The 27,982-nt window shown below is 51.4% G+C and overlaps 2 protein-coding genes across 2 annotated transcripts in view; one reads left to right on the top strand and one right to left on the bottom strand.

The window, feature by feature from the left end:
- The first annotated feature begins 338 nt into the window (after positions 1–338).
- On the top strand, positions 339–27,885 carry Ctdsp2 (CTD small phosphatase 2). The gene is made up of 8 exons (XM_069987666.1): positions 339–928; positions 16,928–17,076; positions 19,420–19,458; positions 19,903–20,004; positions 21,107–21,163; positions 23,121–23,213; positions 23,304–23,489; positions 24,114–27,885. Exons 1-8 carry the CDS (start codon positions 865–867, stop codon positions 24,237–24,239), a joined length of 816 nt encoding a protein of 271 aa, XP_069843767.1. The 5' UTR covers positions 339–864; the 3' UTR covers positions 24,240–27,885.
- Positions 27,835–27,982, bottom strand: part of Tsfm (Ts translation elongation factor, mitochondrial) — a 57,186-nt gene continuing 57,038 nt past the window's right edge. The window contains exon 6 of the mRNA XM_069987652.1: positions 27,835–27,982. Coding sequence (XP_069843753.1) covers positions 27,972–27,982 — 11 coding nt within the window. The 3' untranslated portion in view covers positions 27,835–27,971.

The raw sequence follows: 27,982 nt of genomic DNA, 5'->3' as shown, positions 1-27,982 counted from the left end.
GGCGGCTACCCCAAGGGCAGGATCATTCAGGACCAGGTCACAGACTCTGAAACACCCGAGCAGGGAAACGTGAAAGGTGGCGTGGCCTTTTAAGTAGTTGGGAAGGGGGTGTGGCGGAGGAGCCTGGGAGGCCGCAGCCCGTGAGGGGGAGTGGCCAGGGGGCGTGGCCGTAGCGCCTGGAATGTTGTTGGGTCCTCGCACCGCATAGTAAGGAGGGGCCACGCCCCTTTTCTCCAAGGAGGCCAATCGGAGCGGCGGAGCGGTTTCAAGTCTCCCCAACCAGCCTGCCTGCCCGCTTCCCCACCCCCCTCGGGGATTCGCTTTTTCCGTGACAAAATAGCATAGCTAGGGACCGTTCGCTATCCCTGCGGTTCACAGGTCGGAGGGTCCGGGGGCCTAAGACACTGGCCTAGAGTGGGAAGCGCGGGTAGGCCCCGAGGAGGCCGGGTTCAGAACCGGGAGGCGCGCGGGGGTGGGCGCTGCAGCCGCGGGTTGTTTATCTGGAGTACGGAGGGGAGGGGGGAGCCTGGAAACCGCCCCGTGTCCCATTTCCTCCTCTTGTTTTCGCTCCGGATTCTCCATGTTGGACCCAAACTGAGGAGCCCGGAGCTGCCACCGGGGGATCGGGGCCGGGGGCACCCGGGGGAGCCGCTGCCCGGGCCGCCCGCCCTCTGTATAGGCCTCCTCCCTTCCCGGCCCGGGGAGGAAACAAGAGGGGGGATGTGAACAGCTGTGGGAGTCCGAGTCTTGGGAGCCGGAGCCGGAGCGGGCCCCCGCCCAGGCCCCCCCCCCAGCCCAACCCAGCCGAGCCTGCAAGCCCGCCGGTCCTCCCGCCCAGCCAGCTCGGGCCCGCGGGATTGTTAGATGGAACACGGCTCCATCATCACCCAGGCGCGGAGGGAAGACGCCCTGGTGCTCACCAAGCAAGGTAGGGGCCGCAACTTCCAAAAACTTTACGCCGCCCCCGGGCGGGGAAGGGGCGCCTATCCTCCCCCCCGGACCCACGTCGGGTCTCCCCACCCCCCGGGGCGACGGACGGACATTTCCTACTGGACCCCCGGGTCCGTCTGCCACCGCGTCCCAGTCGGTACTCCGAGCCCCACGGGGGCTGCACAGGGCCCAGGCGCCCCGCGCCCCGCGCCCCGGGGGGGGTGTCACCCGCGCAGCTGTCACTCCGCCGTGCAACCCCTCCCCCAAGCACGGCGACCGAGGGGTCGCGCTCGCAGCACGAGCCCACCCGCGGCCGCCCCCTCCTGAGTGGGGAGGGCGGTCCAGGGGAGGGGTCGCTTTTCTGCCCCCGGATCGCGGGAAGGGATGGGGAAGGGAGACCGAGGGGGGTCCCAAGCTGGAACCGAGCCGGGGCTGGAGTTCTACACTTCCGAGCGCCCCCCTGCCCCCATCCGCCCGCCCCCGGGAAGCTCGCGATCGCTCGGACAGCCAGCGGTGACCGCGTCCAGGTGGGGGTTGGAGGGCGGGGGACCGGGTGGGGGGCGGCGTGGGGGGCGGCGCGGGGGGGACGACTCTGGACCAAGTTGGTCGCCTGGAGGCTGGGGGCGGCCGCGGGGAGGGGAAGGGGTCTAGGCCCAGGTCGGGCCCGACTGGCCCTCGGGCCGCTCCGCTCGGGGGCCCGGGGGCCCCGGTGGCCCACGGGGGCTGCCTCCCCGCAGATTTCGCTGAGCCAAACGAGCCGGAGCGGAGGCCCGGCCGGAGCCCCTCCCTGCCCGGTGCGCTCCCCCGGGGCCGCCGCTGCACACACAGAGCCGCGTTTGTTTAGCCCGGGAGCGGTGTCCCTGGTTACATAATTCGCCGGATGGCATCAGACCCGGAGTGTTTCTGAATCGCGCAGCGAAAAAGTGCGAGTTCTCTGTGGGCAGCGGCTGGCGGCCCCCGCCTTCCTGAGGGTCTGGTGGAGACGCTGGTGGCGGGGACGGGCAAGCCCCCCCTCTCCCGGGGTGGGGGGGCTTGGGAGGGGGGCGATCGGAATGGAGGGAGAGGCCTGGGCCTCCTGCGGGGGGCGAGGAGCTTAGTTTGGGCGTAGTGAGGACCCTCGAAACTCTCTTCCCATCTCCTCTCGGCCTTGAGGACTGTGTAGAATTTCCACGCGCAGTTAATAAGGACCAGCCTCACCTTCGAAAAAAGAAAAAATTTTTTTCTAGAAAACTCCCCCAAGACTGAGGCCACTTGGCCCAGAGGCTTAGGCTACTGAGCGTTCTTGGGGCCAAATCCGGAGTATTTCTGTCCTCTGCCATCCCCCCCTCTCCCCTCCCCTAACCTCAGGGCCCTGTGCTGCCGCCTGGATGTACCCAGAGCCTGGTTGGGGGCCAGCTGCAGGGCCTGCGTTTGGCCCCACGTCTCTGCTGGTCCACGTTATTTGTTCCTACGGTTATTTATTCCTAGGGGTCACGTTCCCCAGAGACTCCCCCAGTTTGCCTATTGGCAAAGCAGCTGGTATGATGTGTCAGCCTCTCTGGAATTCCTTCGTGGAATGTCCAGAGAAAGGGGGCCCATGTAGGCTTCCCACATCCTGGGCCCTTTAAATAAGCCAGCCTTGAGGAGCCATGGAGGAGCCTTGTACTCCGGTTCCTCCTGCAAACCGCCCCAACCTCTCAGATCTCCTGTTGCCTGCTTTTCTGCCCTCCTGACTGCTATATCTCTGCTGTGTGACCCAGACAGCAACTTCACACTGCTTCTGCCCACTGCCCAGCTGTGCCAAGGGCTGAAAAAAGGGAGGGTGCCCACGGCCATACTCCTCCCCACTCTCACCCCAAGAAAGGACCCTAGTACCTGGCTGAGGTGAAGCAATCTGGATGTGGGAGGGTACAAGGTGATGAGGAAACAAGAGTATCCCACCAGGTGCTTTAGGTGGTGGGGTCCACACCAGAGGGAAGGAAAGTTGAACTGTGAAGTGGCATCTGCCAAATCAGAGCCACAAGTTCCATCCTCCAGCATGAGTGGCAGGTGACAGAATAGGTAACCCCAGGAAGCAACTGGCTTCATAATAGTGTCCTGGTGCTGTGGTGGCTGGGTTTTCTTGGAGTTGGGATTTTGTTTTCATTTTGTGTGTGTGGTTTGTCCTTCAAACTTATCCCGGGAGGAATCTGAATTCTCAAGCCAGCAGCCACTGGGTCTGCCCCTCCCCACCTCCCTTCTCCCCCCACCCCCCTTCTGTAATTTGATTGCATTCCAGAGAAGGCATGCTTTCTTTTTGGGCTGCTTGAGCACCCAGCAACCAAAGCCAGCTTGCTGAGTCCTCCATCATTTACAAACAGAACTTGCATCTTAAAAACAAAAAAAAAAGGAGGAGAGGAAGCAAATGTTTTCTTTAGCAATTTCAAGAGTTCCTGTCCCTCTCCTTCCTCCCCCACACCAGTCCCATCCCCAAGTCCTACCAGCCTTTGGAAAAAGAGGGAGGCAGTTGATTAAAAAGTCAATTTCTGCAAAGCAATTGCTTCTAGCTTGGGTGGCTCTTTAGTGAAGTTGTTTTCCATTGCAGATTTTTTTTTTTTTCATTTTTAGCATTCTGTTCTCTTGAGCTTTAAGGCTGTCTGGGTGTGTTGATGATTCAAAAGTAATTACAGTAGGGGAAGTAGAACAAAGTTGCTGAAAGCATTGATGATAAAAGCACCAGAATTGGATCATTTTCCCAGACAGATGGGAGAAATGGCTTCCTGGGACAGCAAGGACAAGATTGTGCACAATATCAAAAATCAAAAAGGTAACGTGGCTTTGGCTGGAATGTCCACTTACTGAGTCACATACCAGGATGCCACCTTCATTGGTAGAAGGAGGTGCCCTGGGTGGTCTCTGCTCTGAAGTGAGGACAAGCCAAGAAAACTAGGCCCATCTGTAGTCCCTTTAGTGTGAAGTAAAAGGTAGAAGAAGCAGCCTGTACGTTTTCCCAGCTCCTGCCTTCTCCACAAATGGCAGTGAAATTGTGCCTCATTCTTGCAAGAAAACATTTGAACACCTTTGTGTGTATGTGTGTGTGTGGGGGGGGTGTTTGTGGGTGCACATGTGCATGTGTGTGGACATCCTGGTGCACACACACTTGCCATCACTGAGTGTTGAACTCAGGGCCTACGTTCTGCCCCTTAGCTTTTCTTTTTTTTCTCAAGGCTGGTGCTGTTAACACTTGAATCATAGTTCCACTATGGTTAATTTGCTGATTAATTGGACATAAGAGTCTCATAGACTTACCTACCTGGGCTGGCTTTGAACTGTGATCCTCAGACCTTAACCTGCTGAGTAGCTTGGATTACAGGTGTGAGAGACAAGCACCTGGCCAAACACCTTTTGCTGTAGATATAGCGAAGCCTTTAGGGGAAAAGGCTGAAAAGAAGTCTTGCTGGCCTTTGCTCCACAGCTAGCTGGATGGGTGGGACTCTGCATCTGCATGCTGTCTGTAGGGTCTGGGCTGCAAGCGTCTCTCTGCTAGCCCAGCCTGGGTCTTGCCTCTTTTGTCTCTGTGCTGCTAAGGCCCGGCTCTGTGATTTCCCCCCCCCCCCCAGTTTGTATTTATTTTCTCCACCCTTGAGGACCCCAGGGGAGTGCTTTTAACTCAGAAACAAAGTTTGTAAATGCCCAGCATCTGGGACCACTGCTTTGCCAGCTTTCAGCAGAGCAAGACTTTGAAATTCCTGTGAGAAATCCCTGGAGGGATTGCCTGGGTGGTGGTGGGTCTTGTCTCCTTACCCGCCACTGGTGAGGGAACAAGGTGGCCCACTGCTCCCAGTGGGATCTTCCAAATCCCTTTGCAGGGACTTTGCAATACTGTGGAAAGCAATTTCTAGAACTTTCTGTGGAGAAATAATGGATATGTTTCTACATGTAGCAAAGAAAGACAACATGTAAATACACACATGTGTTTGTGTGTGTGTGCGCGCGTGCGTGCTGCTTGCACACCAACATCGATTCCTTTCCCTTTCTCCCTTTGCCGACTTTTTTCTGCTAGCTTTTGGGGAATTTTGGGTGTTGGCTTTATTTCTATCTTGGGAAATTTGGTTCTTGAATTGAGTGAATTGGGACCAAGGTGGCATGGGGTGCACTTAAAATGTTGATTGTGCCAGCATTAAAATGGATTTTTTTAGGCCTAGGTTCAAACCCTCTCCCTGTTGTTCACAATGCGACTTCAGTATTGTAAGTACTTTAGCTGTAAAATAGGAATAATAATATCTGCCATTCTATGCCATACTTAGTAGATGATGGATAAATGTTAATACCCTTTTTTATGCAGCTAAACTCCTACTCCCTTTTCTTTCGTTCCCCAAGGACACAGTTGTGTGGGTTTTCCTGTTAAAGACAGGTGGCTGGGGGTCAGAGGACACGCGGATGTGGGGGCTCAAGCTTTCTGTGTCTTAGAGCCTTTTTGCACAGACCCCTTCTTTGTGCCCGCAGTACTTGGGGTGGAATTTTCATCCACATGTGCCGTGGGGCTGCAGCCATTCTGGCTGGCGCCTGGGCATGAGGGGGGATAAAGGAGGCCAGGGAGTCATGTGCCTCTTCTGACAGAGTCGCTGAAGTCTAACCAAATCTTGAGAACACTTGCTTTGACCTCTCAAAGATGGCTATACTCAAGACAGAAAGAATCAGCCTTCCCTTGCTGTTTGCATTTAAGTGACTGAAGCTCCAGGTTGATGGCTCAAGCCTAGCTACTCAGGAGGCTATCTGAAGATTGAGGTTCGAATCCACAGGAAAGTCTGTGGGACTATTTATCTCCAATTAACTTCCAGAAAGGGCAGAAATGGAACTGGGGCTTACATGGTAGAGTGCTAGCCTGGAGCAAAAAAGGCTCAGGGACAGCACCAGGTCATGAGTTCAATCCCCAGTACCAGGAATCTTAATAAGAGAAAAGAGCAGGTGTTTGTTTGTTTAAACAGATATTGTTAAGGTTTGCCTTTGCAGCTTTGGGTAGAACTTTAGGAGATCACAGAAAGCTGGCCAGCTCTGGGAAACTTGGAATTGATGCCTTAGTCTTGGGGGAGGGAGGACAAAAAGACGCACCTGGGATGCAGATGGACATATTAACAAAGCCCCACCAGGCTTTGCTCTTTCTCTCTTTTTTCTATACCTACCCCGTCCCCTGTGCCTTCCCTCCTCTCCTCTTCTCTTCCCTTCTCTGCCTCCTTTCCCCTGCCTACCTTTCCTCTTCTTTTTTCTGCTCTCTCCTATTTTTTTTGGTTTTTGTTGTTGTTGTTTGTTTCTTGAGACAGAGCCTTGCTATGTGGCCCAGACAGGCCTCAAACTTGTGATCCTTCGGCCTTAGCTTCCAAAGTGCTAAGATTACAAGCATGCACCACCCACCACACCCAGCGCCTTTTATCTCTTGACATCTTTTCCATCTTGTTCTTTCCCACCTGTACTGTTTCTCAGGGAGCTCACGGGGCCCCCCACCACACTGAAAGCCAAGCCAACTCATGGGAAGGCTCAAATTGCATCATCCAGGCCTGTGGAAAGGACAGTTTATCACTCTTCTTTGGTTTGCGTAGCAGAAAGAGGAGGGGCCCTTCCTTCACAGCAAGTGGGACCTACAGGACTGACACATCAGGCTCAGATCTTTTGACTCATGTAGCATAGAACGAGAGCCCCTTGGAAGGTAATCGGGACTCTGGTGCTAGTCAGACCTGGGGAAGGTGGATCCCCTTTCAGTCTTGGAAAATTTGGTCACAGACCCCTGACAACCTTTAAGGTGTTGGCTCTCACACATCAGAATCTCCTGTGCTGCTGACTAAAAATACCCCCCCCTCCCCCAACCTGGGACCTACTGAATCAGAGCCTGGCAGGTGAGCCAGGCATGTGTGTGTTCCAAATGCTCCCCGTGATTCTGACAGGTGTCCTCGGATAAGAGCCAGGTAAAGCACAGCAGTGGCTCCAATGCCTGTTTAGTCCTGAACAGGCAGATTGCTCTTGGGGGTCCAATTTTGCTGTTTGAGATCCTGTGGTTCCTTGAAGGGAGTCCTAAAGTTTGCTGTGCAGGTAGACAGAGTAATGACCCTCATTTCTCCAGCAATGATTCCAACCAATGTTTATACATTGTAGTAGTTGAAGGCAAAGCACTATTACTAGAATTTTATATCTAGCATCTCAGGTAATCATCATAGCAACCTGCCCAGGGGGAGAGCTTGGTGTCAGCTAATTCTGGACTGCCAGAACCCTACCTTCACCCAGCACTGCACTCCTATTACCCCTGTTGGCCCTCTACTTTTTTAAGTCTGTGTGAGTCTTAGGCAAGCTGAAGCCATCTTGCAAAAGGACATACAGGAGAGATTTCCCACTGGCTTATAAGGGATCTCAACCTCAGAGCTACTGAGCAGTTTCAGGGGGCCTGACACCCAGCTCGCTGCTTTCTCTCAGGTGACACACCTATACTGGTTGACTGGGTTGGCCTAGGTGTATGGGAGGAGCCGGGGAGTGTCCCTGGAGATGAGTGCATCTCTGGTAGAATGCACTCAGTCCCTCTGCAGAGGCCAGCTGCTTGAAGAAAGAACTGGTTGGCCAACCTCTGAAAAGGAGTGTGTGTGTAACTGTGATTGATTTTTGTGGAGTCCCAGAAAAGGCCCTTTCCCAGGCTTGGAGTCTTGGTAATAATATAACCTGGGCTGTGGCTTGAACTCAAAGTCCTCCGGACTCACCCTCCCAAATGCTGCAAACATGAACCACCACACCCTAGCATATAGTAGAATCTCTCTCTCTTTTAGTGGGGGTACTGGGGTTTGAACTTCAGCCCTCAGCGTTGCTGGGCAGGCACACTAACACTTGAGCCACATCTCCAGCCCTGGAGGGAATCTCTCAGGTCCCTTTCTGGTGCCTAGTTGAGATTGAGACAGATAAAAGTAGGAGAATGCTTTGCCTTTAATGACGAACAGAACAGACCACTCCCTCAGCTCCTGGTAATTCTCACCATTTTGTAGATGAAGAAACTGAGGCCACATACCTTTCCTATGGAAAAGGCAGGATGGTTCTTTTACTTTTTTATTTTTCAGTGGTAGGTATAGAACTCAGGGCCTTTGCACTTGCTAAGCAAACATTCTACCACTGAGCTCCCACCTCCAGCTCCCAGAACCAGGATTTAAACACAACACCTTCAGTTACAACTGCTTGATTCACTGGTACAGGGGGCTCCTTGCTTTTTCACACTGTACCTTCGCTGCCATTTTTGTGCCTCATTCCTGCTGGTGTTAACCTAAAGCAGGCTTATAAACCTGGATTCCTCTTGTTCCACCAAACCCATGCATTCCAGGAGTCAGAGACAAGAGAGCCAAGGCAGGAGCTGAAGCATCACCACGAGGATGTTTGTGCCCTGCTTGGCGGGTGGGGGTCTGTTCAGCCCCCTCCTCCCCCTTAGGAGGAGGGAGTTTTCGAGATGGCTGCTTTCCAGTCCCCCAGTGCCACCTCTGTTCTAGATGAGCCTCCTAAGGTAAGGGCAGGATCCAGCCCTTAGGGGTTTTTAAAAGTGGCATCTCAAATTTGTCCCAGCTGCCCTGCGAGCCATCCCATTGCTGCCTGCCATCCCCCAGGCTCCTCTGAGTGGGGTCAGGACCCTGAGCTTGCTGTTGATAAATCTATAGAGCAAAATCCATTTCTATCTGGCCCAGAACCTGCTGCTTTTGGGGACCCCCTACCCCAGTGCATTGGTGGTCGTGGGGCCTTCCCAGGGAGAGATTCTCCTGCTTAGTTCATACCTTCTGGGCCTTTTATTGTTGTTGTTTGTTTTTGAGAGGGATTAACCACATTTCGTAAATGTTGGAGCTGACTAGGAAGCTGTGTTACTAACAACTTCTTCAGAAGCGGATTCTGAAATCAGCCGGGTATGTTGAGCATGCTTTAGGAGTGGCCAGGAATACCCCACTTCCAAAACACAATCCCTTTTGAGGGAACGTCCCTAAAGTTAAGATGAGAGCTCAGATTGCTGAAGGGGACAAGAGGGAAGTCAGGAGGCATGGTAGTATGTCCCTTGTGCCTTCCACATCATTCCAAAGGACCATTAAGGAACCAAAACTTGGAAGTAGCCCGGCGCTGGTGGCTCACTCCTGTAATCCTAGCTACTCAGGAGGCTGAGATCTGAGAATCGAGGTTCAAAGCCAGCCCGGGCAGGAGAGACTGTGAGACTCCTATCTCCAATAAACCACCAGAAAACCGGAAGTGGCGCTGTAGCTCAAGTGGTAGAGCGCTCGCCTTGAGCTGAAGAGCTAAGTGACAGCGCCCAGGCCCAGAGTTCAAGCCCCATGACCGACAAAAAAAAAAAAAAACAAAAAAAACCTTGGAAGTGGCACTGTGGCTCAAGTGGTAGAGCACTAGGCTTGAGCTGAATGCCTCAGCACCCAGGCCCAGAGTTCAAGCCCCACTACTGACAAAAAAAAAAAAAGAAAAAGAAAAAAGAAATGACCACCTTAATGTTCTAAAGGAATAATTCATCATTTCAATCCTGTCTCTTTTTTTTTTGGGGGGGGGGGAGTCATGGGACTTGAACTCTGGGTCTGAGCGCTGTCCCTCAGCTCTTCAGCCACAATGCCACTTCTGGTTTTCTGCTGGCTTATTAGAGATAAGAGTCTCACAGACTTTCCTGCCCAGGCTGGCTTTGAACTGAGATCCTCAGATCTCAGCCAACCTGAGTAGCTAGGATTACAGGCATGAGCCACCAGCCTGGCTTCAATCCTATCTCCAAAACAGACAAATAACAACAGGAACCAAAACTGGGGGCAGGGAGTTGGCAGGAGGGAATCCTGTCTTAGGAGAGAGGTACCAGGCACGGTGGTTCACAGCACTCAGGAGGCTAAAAGAAGACTGTCAGGTTCAAGGCCATCCTGGGCTACATGACAGAACCACAGGCTGAGGGTGTAGGGTCAGTGGTGGAGTATTCACATAGCATGTATAAAGCCCAGCGTTCCATCCCTGGCACTGCAAAATTGAAAAAGAGAAGATGTAAGCAAGGAGGCAGGCCTGCTCAGGCAGGGAGAACTAATGGAGACTTGACTCGCACAGGACTACCAGTTGTTGGCTGCCAGTTGGGTACCAGGGTGGACCGTGCTAGTGTGAGCCAAACTGCCCTCTTAAAAAGAAAAAAAAAAAGTCGATGCAGACAGATTCACAGTTTCTTTCTGGAACTTCGGGAGAGCTGGTGCTGAGCAGGGCAAGGCCCTGCCTGCCTTGTTAGCTGGAGAGAGCCAGGACGATGCTTGGGTGCTGTGGAAACACAGTCTACTTGCTCTGTTCCCAGTCTTTTCTGGGGGGGTGCATCTAGGCCTCTCTCAACCTCTCTAGTCCCTGTGCCCACTCACCTGCTGGTCCCAGGAGCCCTTCCGTCCACCTGGCACTTTCCTGCCTATCTTTCGCCAAGGCACAGATGCCCCTTTCGGACTACCTGGGAGGACTCCTCTCCACAGGGAGCCCCAATCAGATGTGTCTTGGCTGCAGGGCCCAGGCAGCTGGCCAAGAAGGGCCGGAAATGCTCCAAATACTCTCCTTCCTCCAATAGCTGAAGGGAGGGAGGCCTCTCTGAGAAGAGGCCATTTTAGAGTGTTAGCCAGGCCAAGGCCTTTGCTGAGGGGGATGGGAAGGGGTGGGGAAGGAAGTGCTTGGGGTAGGGGTGCGGGCTGGGAGTCAGTGAACTAAGCAAGCATCCTTTTATGTGAATGGACTCCGTGAAATCCCCATAGCTGAAAGGGTTTATCTTCTGCCCAGTCCTCGGCGGATTTCCTGTGAGCAGTAAAGTTCCTTTGCTGGGACACAGAGCTATGCAACAGTGGTATCTGGACCTGACCTTCAGAGGTTAAAAATAGAGTTGTACAACTCTGCTTAGGGTGTGTGTGTGTGTGTGTGTGTGTGTGTGTGTGTGTGTGTGTGTGTGTGTGTGTGTGTGTGTGTGTGTGTGTGTGTGTGTGTGTGTGTGTGTGTGTGTGTGTGTGTGTGTGTATCTGGACCTGACCTTCAGAGGTTAAAAATAGAGTTGTACAACTCTGCTTAGGGTGTGTGTGTGTGTGTGTGTGTGTGTGTGTGTGTGTGTGTGTGTGTGTGTGTGTGTGTGTGTACGTTACTCACATACATTTCCTGCAAGGCAGAGGTAAATAGGGCTCTGCCTGCTTGGGACAGTGGCTGGGAACATAGGGGGAGAGGGTAGTGATCATACTCAGCAAGGCAGCCTTACCTGCTTTGTTGGCATTTATGGAGGAACATGACTTTTTGGTGGATTGGGAGCTATGTAGAGTGGTTCTGACATTGTAAACCTGCTTGGGCTGAGAGTCCCCAAGCAGTCCTGCAGCTTCTGATCTTGGGTTACTAACACATGATGCGGGAGGGAGGGCTCCTCTGTTGCTGCTCTGCGGAGACCCATGAGGTCACCCATTAGTGATTCATCGTGAATCAGGGTGGCGGCTGCCAGTTAGATCATTAAAACAAGCACTGCATTGACTTTGTGTTTGTGTATGCTCATCCTGGGGCTTGAACTCAGGGTGCTGTTCTTGACGAGCCACCCTCCACTTCTGGCTTTTTTGCTGCTTAATTGGAGATGAGTCTCATAGGCTTCTCCCTGCCTGGGCTGGGTTTGAACCTCACTCCTCAGATCTCAGCCTCCTGAGTAGCTGTGATTATAGATGGAGCATCAGCACCCAGCTAGGAGTTTCAATTCCAGAAGCCAGGTGATGAGTACCATGCTTCTGAGTACCATGCATCTTGATCTCTGTCACCCCATCCATTGCATTGACTTTGTCCAGAGCTCGGTGCCAAAGGCTGAAGAAGGAAAAGCCAGACTACAGAGAGAAAGGCGGACGTGAGAGCTGCCCCCACTCTGAGGCTGTCTGGGCTGAAATGCAGGCTCTGCCACTTCCTCTGTCAACTATGCAGCTCCTCACGGAGAGGTGGTTTCTTTATCCACAAACTGGGATAACAGCAAGACCCCACTCAGGACCGAAAGGACAAACAAAACTTAAGGCACTGGGCATTCTTTTCATTTTGTTGTTGCCTGTACTGGGGGTTGAACTCAGGGCCAGGATGCTGTCCTTTAGCTGTTTTTGCTCAAGGCTAGAGCTTATTCACAGTCTAAGCAGAGGTTTGGGATGGAGAGAACAGATGCACAGCATCAGATAGAAGAGGGAGAGCAGCTTGTCTTGAAGTTCCATGACACTTGCTCCAAGTCTTCATCAGGAAAACTGCCATGAAGTCCCTTCGCACCTGTCAATGCCTGGTGTTCCTCTCCTGGGGCTGGGGGTAACCTGCACCTGCTGGCAGGGAGCACACAGCACCATGCTGTGTGCTCGCTCACAGGAGCCCTCCAAAGGCTCTTTGACTCAGGTTTTAGATCCCATTCTGCAATGTGGCTCCCATCCACCCTTAAATTCAGTGTACAAAGCAGATCTTAGACCAGAGCTCCTGGCTTTGGTCCCTCCCTCCTCTGTATCTGCTGGTCAGAGCAGTTAGAGGGTGCAGAGGATATATTCCCTGAAGTGGAATCCCAGAGTCATTAACTGTTAACCCTTTATACTGTGTGCGTGTGTGTGCGCGCGCGCACGTGTGCGTGCATGCATGCGAGCACACGCACACACACACGCACAGGCATATATGTGCCCACCCAGTAGTAGAGCTTGAACTCAAGGCCTGACCATTGTCCCTTAGCTTTTTCATTCAAGGCCGGCACTCTACCAGTTGAGCCACAGCTCCACTTCCAGCTTTTTCTTGGTTCATTGGAGATAAGAATCTCATGGACTTTGTTCTGCCTGGGCTTGCTAACAGTGGTTGTCAGCTCTCAGCCTCCCAAAGAGCTAGGATTATAGACATGGGCACCAGTGCCCAGCTTCCATTTCCGTTCTATAGAGAGAGGCTTAAATGAGTTAGTGATGTCAGAATTTTTTTTTTCCCTGTCAGTCGTGGTGCCTGAACCCTGGGCCTGGGCGCTGTCCCTCAGCTCTTCAGCTCAAGGCTAGTGCTCTGCCACTTGAGCCACAGCACCACTTCCGGTTTTCTGGTGGTTTATTGGAGATAAGGGTTTCACGGACTTCCCTGCCTAGGCTGGCTTTGAACTGTGATCCTCAGATCTCAGCCTCCTGAGTAGCTAGGATTACAGGCGCGAGCCACCGGCGCCCAGCTAATGTCAGAATCTTAACCTGGGTCTGGTACATATCTTTAGTGTTCAGTAAACATGACTGAGACTCAGAGAGACTCCGTGACTTGACTTGAGCACTCAGCTCCTTCCCTGTGGCCCTCCTTTCCTCACATAAAGAAGGCCTTTTCTGTTTGCAGCTCTTCTGGGTCATGGCAGACAGTGGAGGCCCCCACAGGTTGTAGCTCTGCAGGAGTGACACAGGCCTCTGGAGCGACTCACTGCTGGGTGGGAGTCTGCCAGACAGAGGCCACAGGATGATGGATGTGGTGGGCTGAGGCCCTCAAAGGCCCTTCTGGGAGGCAGCCGTGTTGAGGGAGGCTGAAGCGGGCCCTGAGGAGGTCTCAGGGCACTGTTCATAAAGGTAAGAGGACAGACAGTGGAGAAGGATGGAAGGAAGTGGCACCTATGGAGGAGGAGGTGTGTGAGACCCCAGACAAGATTTGGGGTGTTTGCTTGAAGAGCCTGACCCGAAGGTCCATGCACTTGTGATGTCTGTCTGTCGTCTTGTCTCTCTCTCTCTCTCTCTCTCTCTCTCTCTCTCTCTCTTTCTCTCTGACTCTGACTCTGCTGGTTCCAGGGCTTGAACTCAGCCTAGGTGCTATGCTTTAGCTTTTTTGCTCACCGCTAATGCTCTACCACTTAAGCCACAGCTGCTTCTGGCTTTTTGCACCACTTGAGCCACAGCTACTTCTGGTTTTTTGCTGGTTAACTATATATAAAAGTCTGGTGGGCCGGGCGCTGGTGGCTCACGCCTGTAATCCTAGCTACTCAGGAGGCTGAGATCTGAGGATCGAGGTTCAAAGCCAGCCTGGGCAGCAGAGACCGTGAGACTCCTATCTCCAATAAACCACCAGAAAACCGGAAGTGGCGCTGTAGCTCAAGTGGTAGAGCGCTCGCCTTGAGCTGAAGAGCTGAGGGACAGCGCCCAGGCCCAGAGTTCAAGCCCCATGGCCGACCAAAAAAAGAAAAACAAAAAAAAAAAACCAAAAAAGTCTGGTGGAATTTTCCTTGAGGTTAGGGTCCAACTGATCCTCAGATCTCAGCCTCCTGAGCAGCTGGGATTACAGGCTGGACCACTGATGACCTCTCGAAGCACAGAGGCTGCCATTCACCTTGTGTTTGCAGAAGATCCTCACCCCCTGCAGAGTCCAAGTTTCCTGTGCTGGGACAAGACCCCTCTGCCTGTTGCCCCCCCCACCCCCACCCCCCCACTGGGGACAGGCGAGAGGCCTCTCTGTAGCCCCAGCCAGCTGCCGCTTTCACCCCTCTGCCTCTTATAATTACTCAGCCTTCGCGGCATCTGTCACTACGATGCTGAGTGCATTCCTGACGTGGCCTCTCTTCAGGAAAGGCCTGGACTGTGTGGCCTTTTAAGAAAGGCTCCATGCCCTGGTTAAATCTCCGATTGTGGTTCTGCATGAAGAAACCATAAATAAACCAAAGGAAAAGCAGTGGTTCAGCTTTGGTCTTAGAGCTTTGTGTCAGCATCTGTCTATATCCCTGGGGTTAAATTTAATACAGGCCAACAAGCAGGTTGGTAGGGAAGCTGCCCTTTCCCTCTGCTTTCTGTATAGATTAAGAATAGTGGGCCAGGCACTGGTGCCTCATGCCTATAATCTATCTACTCAGGAAGCTGAGATCTGAGGAACGTGGTTTGAAGCCAGCCCTGGATAGAAAAATCCCTGAGACTCATCTCCCATTGACCACCAAAAAAGCTGGAAGTAGAGATGTGGCTCAAGTGGTAGCAAGCCGGCATTGTGTGAAAAAGCTAAGCCAGGAGGGAATAAGGTTCTGTGAGTTCAAGCCCCAGTACTGGCCCCAAACATAAATAAAAAGAATAGCAGGAGGCGTGGGGTTCAAGGAACAGCCTGTCCTGCTGGCTGTCTATTACGAACTGGGCACCACACTGAATTTGGTCTCCGTGAACACATGGACAACTTTGGATGTGTGTCATTGTCTTGTGAATCCCAACACAAGCTGTATAACTGAAACGCTCAAAGAAATCTGGTGCTTCCTCCAGGGTCAACTTCGGAGTAACACAAGTGCTTTGGGGCTAATTGCTGAAAAGACTCAGTCATTTTCTAAAACATTTTCAGTTGTCAAACCAGTGCCCAGGCCTAAAGGGGGCGGGGGGGGGGAGTGTCCAACTGGGGAGCTCCCAGAGGAGGTTCTCAAGAGAGAAACTTGAGTCAGACTGAGCCTGTTGCTCAATGGCGCTGACTTAAACTTGACTGACGGCTGCGTATGGTTTTTCTTCCTTCTTGGTCCCTAGAAGTTTGGTTTTCTCTCCTCTTCTTCAATCACGGGCAGTTCAAACAAAGGTGCAGTCTCTCCCGTACACTTCTTGTCCAGGGAGGGCTCTGGGGAGTTCCCAGACCTGAGGGAGCTGTGGTGGGTGACCCCCACTTCCCACCACTGTGCTTTCCCTTCCCTTCAGCCTCACCCCCAGGAAGAGCACTGAGAAACCTCTGTGGCACATTCTGTTTTTCTTCCCCCCCACCCCCCAAAGATAAGCATTTCCGGTGTTTACTTGCCTGCTCATTGGGTTTGTTTAATGCCTGACGCTGGGATGCTCTGATCCCCAGGGGAAGAAACCTGTGACTTGGGACCATCCTGTGAGTGGTTGTGTAGCGCCACCTCCTGGCCTGAGTGACTATCGCATCTCCACTGGCTCAGCCATTGCCAGAACCCATTCATCAGAAGTGAAAAGACCTTGGAAAAGATAGTGCAAAGTCCATTTTGGGTCGATCTTGTCATGCCCGTAGCTTTTTGTATCTGCTTGACTTCCTTGATGCCTCTTTGTCGTACCTTCTATTAAAGTGGCTTTGAATTTCCGAAGCCCAAATTGGCAAGGTAGGACAAAAGCAGGCAGTGTAAAGGCCTCAGCCTAGGCCAGGGGGCAGGATGTGCATGTTCCAAAAGCTTAATCCACCTGTTTTCTAATCAAGCTGGGGCTGCTGAGGGGAAGGAATGTTAACAAGAGTGGTTGGAGCATGGGGCAGAGGTACCGTGCACAAGTATGTGTGTTAGTTTGAGAGGGACTACTAAAGTAGACTCTATTCTGCTGCCACTGACCCAGCAGCTAGAAAAATTGCCACTGAACCATATTGCAGCTCCACCAACTTCTTTTTTTTTTTTTTTTTTTTTTTTTTGTCGGTCGTGGGGCTTGAACTCTGGGCCTGGGCGCTGTCCCTCAGCTCTTTAGCTCAAGGCAAGCGCTCTACTACTTGAGCTACACCGCCACTTCCGGTTTTCTGGTGGTTTATTGGAGATAGGAGTCTCACGGTCTCTGCTGCCCGGGCTGGCTTTGAACCTCGATCCTCAGATCTCAGCCTCCTGAGTAGCTAGGATTACAGGCATGAGCCACCAGCGCCCGGCTTCCACCAACTTCTTAAGGGACTAGGTTAATAGCCCATCATCTAGAACAGGCAATCTTCCTGGAGACTGGCAATCGTCTGGGATTTCTGCCTTGATGAATTAATGTTGAAGGTACCTGTAGTGTGCTGTAGCTAGACAGGTAAAACATCCAAGTTCTCTACCTGGCCCATCTTGGTGCCTTTCCAGTCCCTCCGATGGAATGAAGAACAAAACCTCTGCAGCACAGGACTCTTTGTTTCCTAAAGCAGAGAGTGAGAATTCCTGCTAATTCTAGTTTAAAGACAAAGTGTTGGAATAAACAGGCACGGTTCACTGTTGGCTGTATGCAGTTGTTCACTAGGCACATACTATGTGTCTGGGCAGGGCTCACAGGCCAGAGGGGATACAGGCACAGGGTAGCTGTTGACAGAGAGACTAAAGTCCTTGTAGCTAATACTTTTGCCATTCACTTTTCTCTAGGCCTGGTCTCCAAGTCCTCTCCTAAGAAGCCTCGTGGGCGCAACATCTTCAAGGCCCTTTTCTGCTGTTTTCGCTCCCAGCATGTTGGCCAATCAAGCTCTTCCACTGAGCTCGCCGCGTACAAGGAGGAAGCCAACACCATTGCTAAGGTAGCTGGATGGGGTGTGCAGTGTTAGCTGGGAAGGGACTGTTAGTTGAGGATTCCTAGCTAGTAGGCATTGTGGCCCTGTCTGGAAGACTCCTGGTCCAGAGACCTTTCCTCCACCCTTCCCTCAGTAACCCATCCTGCGTCTGTTGCTTCCCCTTCGCAGTATGGGCCAGCCAGGTATCCCAGTGGTTTCCTGGGCCCTGGCAAGGTGCCTTGCACCTTCCATCTCATATGATCACGGGGAGACACAGGATTCTACTTCATAGATATGGAAACAGACACAGAGCATGCTTACTCTGTGAGAGTGTCAGGATTCAAACTCAAATCTCATTAGCTCAAAAGCCTGCATCTATACCAAGCTCCCTTCCCAGTTACCGTCCTCACAGGAATCAAGGAATTGAAACTCTGCCATGCTCTTAATAACCCTCCAGCACTTCTCAACCATACCAGTGTGAGGCATTTGGGAATGTTTGGGTATTTTGTTTATTATCACATGACCAGAGGTATGTCTAGCCTTTATAGGGGGATGGGGGTTAGGGGAGCCACCACTAACCAACAAGTGTCATTCTGCCAGGTACCAGTGCCTCACACCTGTAATCCTAGCTACTTAGGAGGTGGAGATCTGAGGATTGCAGTTCAAAGCCAGCCTGGACAGGAAAATGCATGAGACTCTTACCTCTAATAAACCACTCAAAGAAGCCAGAAGTAGCACTGTGGATGAAGTAGCAGAGCACTTGTCTTGAACAAAAGGTCAAGGACAGTGTCCAGGCCCAGAGTTCAAGCCCCAAGACCACCAAAAATAAAAAATCAATAGTATCTCTCCAAAATAGTGAGGAATAGCTGTCCTTGCTCATTCTTAAAACCAGGCTGAAGCCAGGTGCTGGTGGCTTATGTCTGTAATCCTAGCTACTTAGGCTAAGATCTGAGGATACAGGTTCAAAGCCAGCCTTGGTTACAGATGTGAGATTCTTGTCTCTGGCTAACCAGTGAAAAAGCCAGAACTGGAGATGCGGCTCAAGTGGTAGAGCACCATTCTTTATTTTTTGGTCAGTTATGGAACTTGAACTCGGGGCCTGAGCACTGTCCTTGAGCTCTTCTTGCTCAAGGCTAGCACTCTACACTTTGAACCACAGCACTACTTCCAGTTTTAGTTAGAGATAAAAGTCTCACAGACTTACCTGACTGCAATGACTTCAAACTGCACTCCTTAGATCTCAGCTTCCTGAGTAGCTAGGATTACAGGCATGAGCCACCCATGCCCAGCTAGAGCACCATTCTTGTGCAAAAACTGCCAAATGAAAGTATCAACACCCTGAGTCAAGCCCCTGTACTTGGCACAAAAATAGAACAAACAAACAAAAAATAACATATACCTGTAACCCCTCTGTATAGTATCTTTACAATAAAAAATATGTATTAAAAAAATTAGGGGCTGGGAATTAGGAGCTCAGTGGTAGAGTGCTTGCCTCACATGCATGAGGCCCTGGGTTCGATTCCTCAGCACCACATAAGCAGAAAAAAGCCAGAAGTGGTGCTGTGGCTCAGGTAGTAGAGTGCTAGCCTTGAGCTGAAAAGCTGAGGGACAGCGCCCAGCCCCAGAGTTCAGCCCCCACAACCAACAACAACAACAACAAAAAAAATAAAAATAAAAAATATATGTATATATATATATAAAGAGGTGTCTATGAGTACAACATGACAGTATTGTTTCAAAAGGCAGAATGCAAGTTCATGTAATAATACTACTACAGAAAAATGACTGCCAGCTCCAGTTGAAAGAAACACACTCAAAGGCCAACATTAGTTTTGGGTTGTTATTGTAGTTGTTTTTAATTAAGTGCTAGAATTTTACTTGAAGATTTTCATTAAGAACACTTAATACTTTTGATAAAGGTGACGTTTTTATTATTAGCGGAAGGCAGGGGATTCTTCACGCTGCACTCATCTTCCCTCATGTCTTGTGTGCTTCCAGTGGCCCCACGTTGGCTTCCTTGATGTTTTGTGGAGATCTTGTCTCACGTTCCCCAGTTACCCTCCAAAGGGGCAGAGGAAACATACCCTGAAAGAGAAGGAGGGTTCAGGGTTGGTTCCTGCCTCTGACTCTATGCTCCTGAATCAGCCTTTGTGTTCCTGTGACTGACTCTAGCCTGGCAGCTAAGAACCGGGACACTACCTTTTCCATCCTTCAAACTAGCCCACTGTGGAAAGGACGCCCTAGCCTTTTTAGCCACTCTGGTCATGTGAGGAGCTTCCCAGGTGGCTGGGTAGTGGGAGCAGAAGCCGTGGTTTGGATGGGGCAGGAGGGTTTGGTGAGTTGGCACTGACCCCTGCTTCTCTCCCCCAGTCGGATCTCCTCCAGTGTCTCCAGTACCAGTTTTATCAGGTACGTGCATCTGGCTGACCTCATGATCCCTGGCTAGCCTGGCAGGCGAGGTGGTTACCCTCACTCTTGCTGCCTGGATGCCTGCTCCCTGCCCTGAGAAGCCACTTGTTCTAAGTATTTGCAGAGAGCTCACTGTAAAGTTTTGTGTTTTTTTTGTTTTGTTTTTGGTGGTTTTTGGTTTTTGGTTTTGGCTTTTTGGTTTTTTTGGTGGGGGGGACGCTTGTGTGTCCTTCCTTGTAGTTTTAGCCCTAGCTGCCACCTCCTGTTCACCATGACCCTGGGAGACTAAGCCAAGGATCCAGTCCTACCCTACCCTTCCCTTCTGTTCTGTCTTTAAGTCGTGCCTGTCCTGGGTTGGGGATTTCGTCTCTAGCATTCTACTGAGGCAAATGATTGGGCTTTCTGCTTGGTGGGCACAATTCAGCAACCTGACTCTAATTTTAGATCCCTGGGACCTGCCTGCTCCCAGAGGTGACAGAAGAAGATCAAGGAAGGATCTGCGTGGTCATTGATCTGGATGAAACCCTTGTGCATAGCTCCTTTAAGGTAAGTAGGAGCTTTTTCTATATCTATGTTAGGCCTGCCTGTGAACCCAACAAGAGGTGATAAAAGGTGAGGAGAGATATATCCAAGAGGGCCACTCTGATGTCACATATCTAAGGGCATTCTGAAGAATATGAAGAACCTTCTCTCCAGCAGGCTACATCTGCCACCAGCCATGTAACACAAAGTGGTCAGGACACCACACAGGGCAGGCCTAAAAGACTGCTTGAATCAGCCTTGGCTTTACCCATTGTTTTTCCTTCCTTCCTTCCTTCCTTCCTTCCTTCCTTCCTTCCTTCCTTCCCTCCCTCCCTCCCTCCCTCTCTCTGTCTCTCTCTCTCTTCCTTCCTCCTTTAATTTAAAAGCTCTTTCACTTGACTTTTTGGCTCAAGGTTAATTGGAGATAAAAGTTGCATAGACTTTCCTGCTAGGGCTGGCTTGAACAGTGATCCTCAGATTTCACCCTCCCAAATAGCTAGGATTATAGATGTGAGCCATCAGCATCCCGCTGCGCTGCCTGGGTTTTTCTTAATCGGGATGTTTGTTAACTCAAGAAAGCCCTGAAAAGACTGAACTCAGGATTGCCAAGTTCAAGGCCAACCTGGTTATATATAGAGAGACCCTGCCTTAAAAAAAAGTTTAGCCGGGCGCTGGTGGCTCACACCTGCAATCCTAGCAACTCAGGAGGCTGAGATCTGAGGATCGCGGTTCAAAGCCAGCCTGGGCAGGAAAGTCCTTGAAACTCTTGTCTCCAATAAACCACCAGACAACCGCAAGTGGCACTGTGGCTCAAGTGGTAGAGCGCTAGCCTTGAGCTGAAGAGCTAAGGGACAGCACCCAGGCCCAGAGTTCAAGCCCCACGACTGACCAAAAAAAAAAAAAAACCTTCAATTCCGGCAGTGTGTGATGGGATCTGGGGGAGTAAGGAAAACCAGAAGTTGGTGCAGTATGGAACACTGAGCTGAGAGCTCCTTGGTGGGCCAACAGGAGGGGCTTCCTGGTGTCTCTAGGAACGATTCCCCTCAGATCCTCCCAGGGTCATGGGGCGGTGGGAGCTCCTCAGCCTTATACTACCAAATTGATGTTATTAACTCCTGCTTTGCAGCCAATCAACAATGCTGACTTCATAGTGCCTGTAGAGATTGAAGGGACCACTCACCAGGTGAGCTACCCACCAGGCACACCAAACCCCAGACTGGGGGTGGGATCTGCCTCCACTCCTCCGTGCTGGGCTCCCGCATCCTTCCCAAGGCTTTGGTTATGTCCACTGACCCCTTGTCTGTAACTTCAGCCTCTCCTATTTTATTGCTATCCTTGATACTCAACCATAAAATAAAACTTTCAGCTCCATACCTCCCTCTAGCTGTCATGTCACCTTGCTTCATCTCTGCAATCAGGGTGGATGAAACAAGTTTATATTTTTTAATAATAGTCATTTGTTGACCATTGTTTATGTGCATGTTCATGCACACACGTGTGCACACATACACTCATACACACAGATGGAACTCTTGTTTCATAATACAGTAACTTTTAACGGATTTATTACAACCACCCCCCAATGCTGGGCATTGAATTCAGGGCCTCCAGTTTACGCATTCTACCATTTGAAGAGATCCAAGCTTATTTGTTGAAGTGAGGTATTTGTTGAGATGAGTTCTTGAGAACTCTGCTCAGACTTGCCTCAAACTCCAATCCTCATGAGTACCTAGGGTCACAGTAGCTCCTATGCCTTGACCCTGTTCAATTTTCTTTATTCCTGAATGGTGTTATGCCTGTTAACAGGCAGGGACACTGGCTGCTCTTGGAAGACTCCTCCTTGTCCCACCACCTCGTAAAGAATTAGTGAATTTCTTCCTCCCCCACCTAGGCATCTCCTGTGTGACTTCCCTCTCTGAGTCCCTGCACTGGATTCTGCTCTGAAGTGCTCAGCATGCATCTGTAAAGAGCATGGGATCTACACAGCCACATGTAACCTGCTTCAGTCTGGGGTTAGAGATCAGGAAGTTGGTAGTGAAAGACCGTTTACTTAGAACACTTGCCCAGGAAGCCTACCAGTTGGCAGGAGGTTCAGGTAGCTCTGAAGCAGATGCCCTGGTAACCTTGCTATTTGTCTGCCAAGCCTGGTCAGGTAGCAGAGTTACTCAGGGAATTTGGGGATTGATGTTTTAGTAGGTTGTCGCTGTATTTTCAGCTCTCTTAGAGGCATTCTGCACCTCCACCACCCCACCTAGGTGAGCATATAGAGATGCACAAAACCCATGGAAGAAAGGGGAAAAAAGAGGTTAAGACTGAGGAGGGCTTTGAGGAAAAAGTGAGGGGAGGTGAAAGTAACTGAATAGCTGGGAAGAAGAAGGGTGAAAGTTGGGGAGATGTTGGGCTGACAGGAACTGAGTTGGGAGTACCTGGAGAGGGTTCCTGCTGCAGGGTTTGTGAGGGGTGTAGGGAGCTGGATGACTTAGGCCGGCTCTACTAGAACTTGATGGCAGGCATACACTCTGTGCTAGGACCTGGAGGAAATGGTCCTAGAAGCACTTTGGTAGGCTGAAGGCAGGAAATAATTAAGAATGCAGATAGATGAGATGTGTAGCTAAAGAACCTTTAAAGGCAAAATCCACCAGATCCTGAATGGTGGACACCAGGGTTAGCGTAGCTGGCAGGATGTGAGCACAGAAAGTGGGTGTAAGGATACAGCGTGGAGAGTGTCCAGTCTAGTCATCGAGGGAAAAGGTCTCTTCTCCCCAGTGCAGTTCCATGTGAGGCACAAAGTTTCAGGAAGTACTGGTATCCTTGCCTGATGGGGACCTGAACAGATTATCCTCCTGGAGTCCAGGACAAAAAGCTCTCACCCAGGCTGTGGCTGGATTCAAGTAATCCAGGATAGGCTGTTTCCATCTGTGAGGCCTATTCTTGATTACTTGTTTCCGGAGGCAGCTGATGGTCCACCGCTGGAATGAGAGATGGCTCCTGGGATGTGCGTGCACTTTGCTTCCATAGCCGGATTAAGGTTGGGACCCTGAGCCAGCAGACTGCCACGCTTGTGTAAACGGCACAGGTGGCAACCCTTCCTGCTTCTGCCTCCCAGGGCTCCTCCAACAGGCTGTTCTGCTTCTCCCCAGGTGTATGTGCTCAAGAGGCCTTATGTGGATGAGTTCCTGAGACGTATGGGGGAACTCTTTGAATGTGTACTCTTCACTGCCAGCCTGGCCAAGGTACCTGCGGGGAGGAGGGGAGGGAAGAAGCCTGCAGGACAATGGGTGACCAGCACTACATCCAAACCAAGGCATCTTCTCTCCTCCCAGTATGCTGACCCTGTGACAGACCTGCTGGACCGGTGTGGGGTGTTCCGGGCCCGCTTGTTCCGGGAGTCCTGTGTATTCCACCAGGGGTGCTATGTCAAGGACCTTAGCCGCCTGGGGAGGGACCTGAGGAAGACCCTCATCCTGGACAACTCACCTGCTTCTTACATCTTCCACCCAGAGAACGCAGTGAGTCGGCAGGATAGGCGCTCCTGGCAGGGCCTGGGCGAGGGGATGGGCAGGGAATTGTGCCAACCTGGCAGCCTCCGGAGTCTCTGGGTGAGGAAGGGAAGAGGCAGCACTCAAGAGATTGAGGCCTCTTTCCTTTCTTTTTTGTGAGAGTCCTGGGGCTTAAACACAGGCACTGTCCCTTAGCTTTTTTTTTTTTTTTTTTTTGGTTCCGGTCGTGGGGCCTGAACTCTGGACCTGGGCACTGTCCCTCAGCTCTTCAGCTCAAGGCTAGCGCTCTACCGCTTAAACCACAGCACCACTTCCAGCTTTTTTCTTTTTGCTTATGTGGTGCTGAGGAATCGAATGCAGGGCCTCATGCATGCAAGGCAAGCGCTCTACCACTGAGCCACCTTCCCAGCCCTCCCTTAGCTTTCTTGCTCAAGGCTAGTGCTCTGTCGTGTGAGCCTCTGCTCTACTTCTTTTGGCTTTTTTGATGGTTAACTGGAGATTAAGAGTCTGAATGGATTTTCCTACCTACCCTTGAACCAAGATCCTCAGAGATCCCAGCCTTCCAGAATAGCTAGGGTTATAGGCATGAACTACTGGTGCCCAGCTTGAACCCTACCCTTTTTCCCACCCCAGGTGCCTGTGCAGTCCTGGTTTGATGACATGGCAGATACCGAGTTGCTGAACCTGATCCCAATTTTTGAGGAGCTAAGTGGAGCCGATGATGTCTACACCAGCCTTGGGCAGCTGCGGGCCCCTTAGCCCTCCAGCTTCCAAGCAACGGCCACCCCAGTAGGGGACTTTGCTATACTGTGCCTTTCTGACCAGCCTGACGGACCAAGCAGAAGCTGGAGCACCTCACCAAATGGGTCCTGGAAATAGAAGTGATTAGAAAGAGCTTTAGAGCAGGTTAGATGTCAAATGGGCAAGTCAGCCCAGCAGTATTCAGAGCTGCCTGCTCCCTGAGTTGGGCTCCTGAGATTTGTGTGTTTAGTGTATTTGGGTGGGTGTGTCACGAGGAGTGAGGAGTCTCCAGTGAGCATCACCCCAGGATAGCCAAGTGTTTCAGAGGGACAGGGGATGAAAGATCAAGACTCTTCGCCAGTTAGCTTGTCTCCTCTCCCATCACCTGACAAGCCTCTGAAGACTATTGCAGGCTCCATTGCCAAACCATGGCCTTTCCTCAGTGTTGTAGGCCTGTGCCAAGGAAAAAGGAAGGGCCAAAGGCTGCCTTTGGATGCCTGGGGCACACACCTTTCTGAGAACTTTCTCCAGCCAGCTGCTGTAGACAAAAAGATGCCATTTCTGGAAGGATGAGAACTTGTTTCCAGAATCAGCACTCCCGTGGCCATCGGTCCCGAGGCCTTAGGGGCTGCACTTGCTTCCAGCTGAATGCCTGCCGTGGGCCCTTTCTGGGTCTCCCCAAGGCTCAGGCTCTGGGCTTGCCTTCCTCACCAACTAGCCATAGTCTTCATCCTATGAGGAAGGAAGTCTTCTCCCTGCCCTGGCCTGGAAGAGGACAGATAACTGATTTCCGTTCCTTTAACTCTGTTTAAAATTCTCTTTCTAAACATGGAGTGGTGGGCCTGGTTTGTTTCTGGCAAAGCTGTACCCCTGGGAGTAAGAGGAATGGAAGGTGCTGGGGTTAGGGTTGCAGAAAAGAGCATGAATGTTTGAGTCCTCTTGGCTACATTGTAGATCAGCTAAGTTTCTTCCCAGAAGTCTGCTCTTCAGGGATTCTCTGCTGGTGCTGGCCCAAGGACATCATTGTGAAGGCGGGGAAGGGCTCTCAGCCGTCCCAGCCCCTCCCATTGGGCAGGGCTCTTTCCTGTTGTGTCTTCCCTAGGGGCCTGTGCTGTGCCAAGCGCTGTTCCAGCCTTCATCCTTCCAGCTTATTGCTATTCCTCTCCAGGGCCTCTGAACTCCTGCTTTTCCACGATGGAGAAAGGATGGGTATTCTGTCTTTTGGTTGCCAACCCTTAACGCACATGCCTCTCCTGCCTCTGGTATCAAGAGTGAGTGAGCCTCTCATAGACCTGCACTCTGGCTGTCCCTTGCTTTCAAAGGTTCTTAATAGTAAATGCTTTAAAAAAAAAAAAAGTCATAAGATGAAAGTTTCCCCAGGATGGAAAATGAAAGGGGAAGTGCTGCTGTAATTGGGAGCACAAGGGGCCCCTCAAAAGGGAGCCCCGCCTCAGCATCACTGCCTTAATCATGGCCTCCCCACACCCCCCCCCCAGGGCTGGGTGGGGGTTCTCCCTTCTCCTCCCTCCTTCTGGATGGGAAGGGATTCTGTTCCCAAGTCTGTTTTCCTTGGAGACAGGTGTTACAAAGCATTTGTGAATCGCTTCAGGTGCAGGTCACCACCCACTCAGGACTCATCCCATTATCCTTTTTGGTTTCCACACACGGGGTCCAGCCTCAGGAACCACACAGTTTGGAGAAAGAACAGCCGAGTTGTGGCACAGCAGCTCGACGGTAGCTGGCTGGCTAGCATCTTTTCTCTTGCCTTGTGGTGCCACCTTCCCACCTTGTCCCAACGTTGTGAGGCCTTGTCTTTCTCTTTGGCGTCCCAGAAGTAGGACAGAGCCCCCGAGTTCATATGGTCATTTCCCCCAGCATCACTGGGGTCCTACAGGTAGAGGGGACGATGGCTTCAGGTGCTTACCAAGGAGGCTGACCTCTTGAAAGAACCTGGGAACTCACACCCTTAAGGCCAACGGTAGCCTTAGGTTCAGGTCCTGGCCTCGGCTGCCATCCTTTCAGGAAAAGCCTCTTTCCAAGCCCATCTCTGAGGGCTTGGACAAGTCTACCATTTGGTCCAGCCAAGCTTTTCTGACTAAGCAATAAGAGGCTCAAAGCTGATTGAGTTCCAAGGACCTTCTTGCCCTCCTTTGGCTCTCCATGTTTTTCCACATGGAGGTAGAGCCTGTGCCATGCCCTTCCTATCCAGCTTGTCTGAGCTCTTGGAATGTGACACACGACCAAAGCCAGGGTGGCTTGGTTGGAGTGTCTTCTGCCGCTTCTGCATGAAGCCCCTGCTTTTATAGACCCTGATGCCATCAGCACCCTGATCGCCACCTGCAGGTCCTCTATAGCAATGCCGTCCCTACCCACTCTTTTTCCTTTCCCAGAGAAGCAACATAGCCAAACCTAAACAGGGTCTATGTGTGTGGACCAGAGCCAGGCTGAAGGCATATTATTGCAGCCGGCTTCCTAGTTTTCAGGTGTTGGGGGCAAGAAGTGATTGTGGAACTTGCTCCTCCAAGGAATCAGGCAGACTCACTTTTGGAGGAGGGCAAGATTGTGAAGGGAGCCAGTTCATCGTGCAGTCTGCTCTAGGGCTTGCCACCAGCCCTTCCTGTTTGAAACTGGTCTTCAGGAGTCAGTAGGCCACCTGGCCTCAAGCACCAGCTTCAGCCCTGCCAGGAATCTGCCCACCTTCCAGGTTCAGTTCTTTTAAGGTGCCTCTTCAGGGACACAGTGTGTCTCTCTGATTGGGCTTCTCAGTCAAAAGCCTGATGTTCGTGTCCCTCTTATAGGGGGAGCTTTGGACACAGGACCAGTTTGGTAAAAGGGTCAAGTAAGGGTTTCCACTCTGCACATTGTAGAGGGGACACTCTGTAGGCCCATGGGTCCCTTATTGGAGGAGTTGAATGAATTTACCTTCAGTTAACCTGGGACCTTCTGTTTAGCTCCCTCCTGCCTCCCAAAGATTTTTTTTTGTGTGTGTAAGTGGTATAAACTCACCTTGTTAACAGTGGCCCAGAAGCTTCTTTATATTAAAAGCACGAGAGTCTCAAGGCAGTTGTTGCTTGGGAAATGGATCCCGTGCAGTTGTGCCACCCCTACCCTGTTCCTGAGGCCAGTTGGTACGCAGCCCATGTAGGGCCCCAACAGGCTGTGTATGTGTGTGAGAGAAAGGTAAGCTCCTTTTTCCCACCCAGGGCTTCAGTGGGTTACTTAACCTCTGTTGCCCTTTAGTCGCTTTTTTTTTTTTTCAATAGGGACTTGGTTATGTCTCTTTGTTTTGTTCTTTCTGTTAAGCACCCGTATTATCTGCATATTCAGCCAGGGCAGCGGGGGTCAGAGGTCTGTCCAGCTGCCCTCCTCCTCCAGCGTTTTGGGGTCTGTCCCTGGAGCATACCCACTCCTTTGGTCCCTGAGCTCCTTTGCTTGTAATCAACCCCAAGCTTGCTGCATTTCCCTTTCAAGATGCCATTTGGAGAGGGAGGATCTGCTTCCCACTGTGACTGGGCTATGGGATTCTGACTACCTTGCTTCATGATTTGATAAATTTGTTGTATTCAAAAACTTGAAATGTAGGACGCCATTAAGTGTCTGTTTATATTTTTGGAATATTTGTATTACTTACAATTAATTAATAAAAGCAGGTTTTAAAAACCTATCCAGGAGTGGGAGTGGCCTTCTTAACCTGCTGTTATTCCTTTGGGCGTTGTAGCAGGCATGTCTTTTTGGTGACCCTTCTGCATGTCACGATGAAG

This window comes from Dipodomys merriami, unplaced genomic scaffold (assembly GCF_024711535.1).
Source record: "Dipodomys merriami isolate MVZ:Mamm:240054 unplaced genomic scaffold, mDipMer1.0.p SCAF_10, whole genome shotgun sequence".
Lineage (NCBI taxonomy): Eukaryota > Metazoa > Chordata > Mammalia > Rodentia > Heteromyidae > Dipodomys > Dipodomys merriami.
This window is presented reverse-complemented; position numbering and strand designations above follow the sequence as displayed.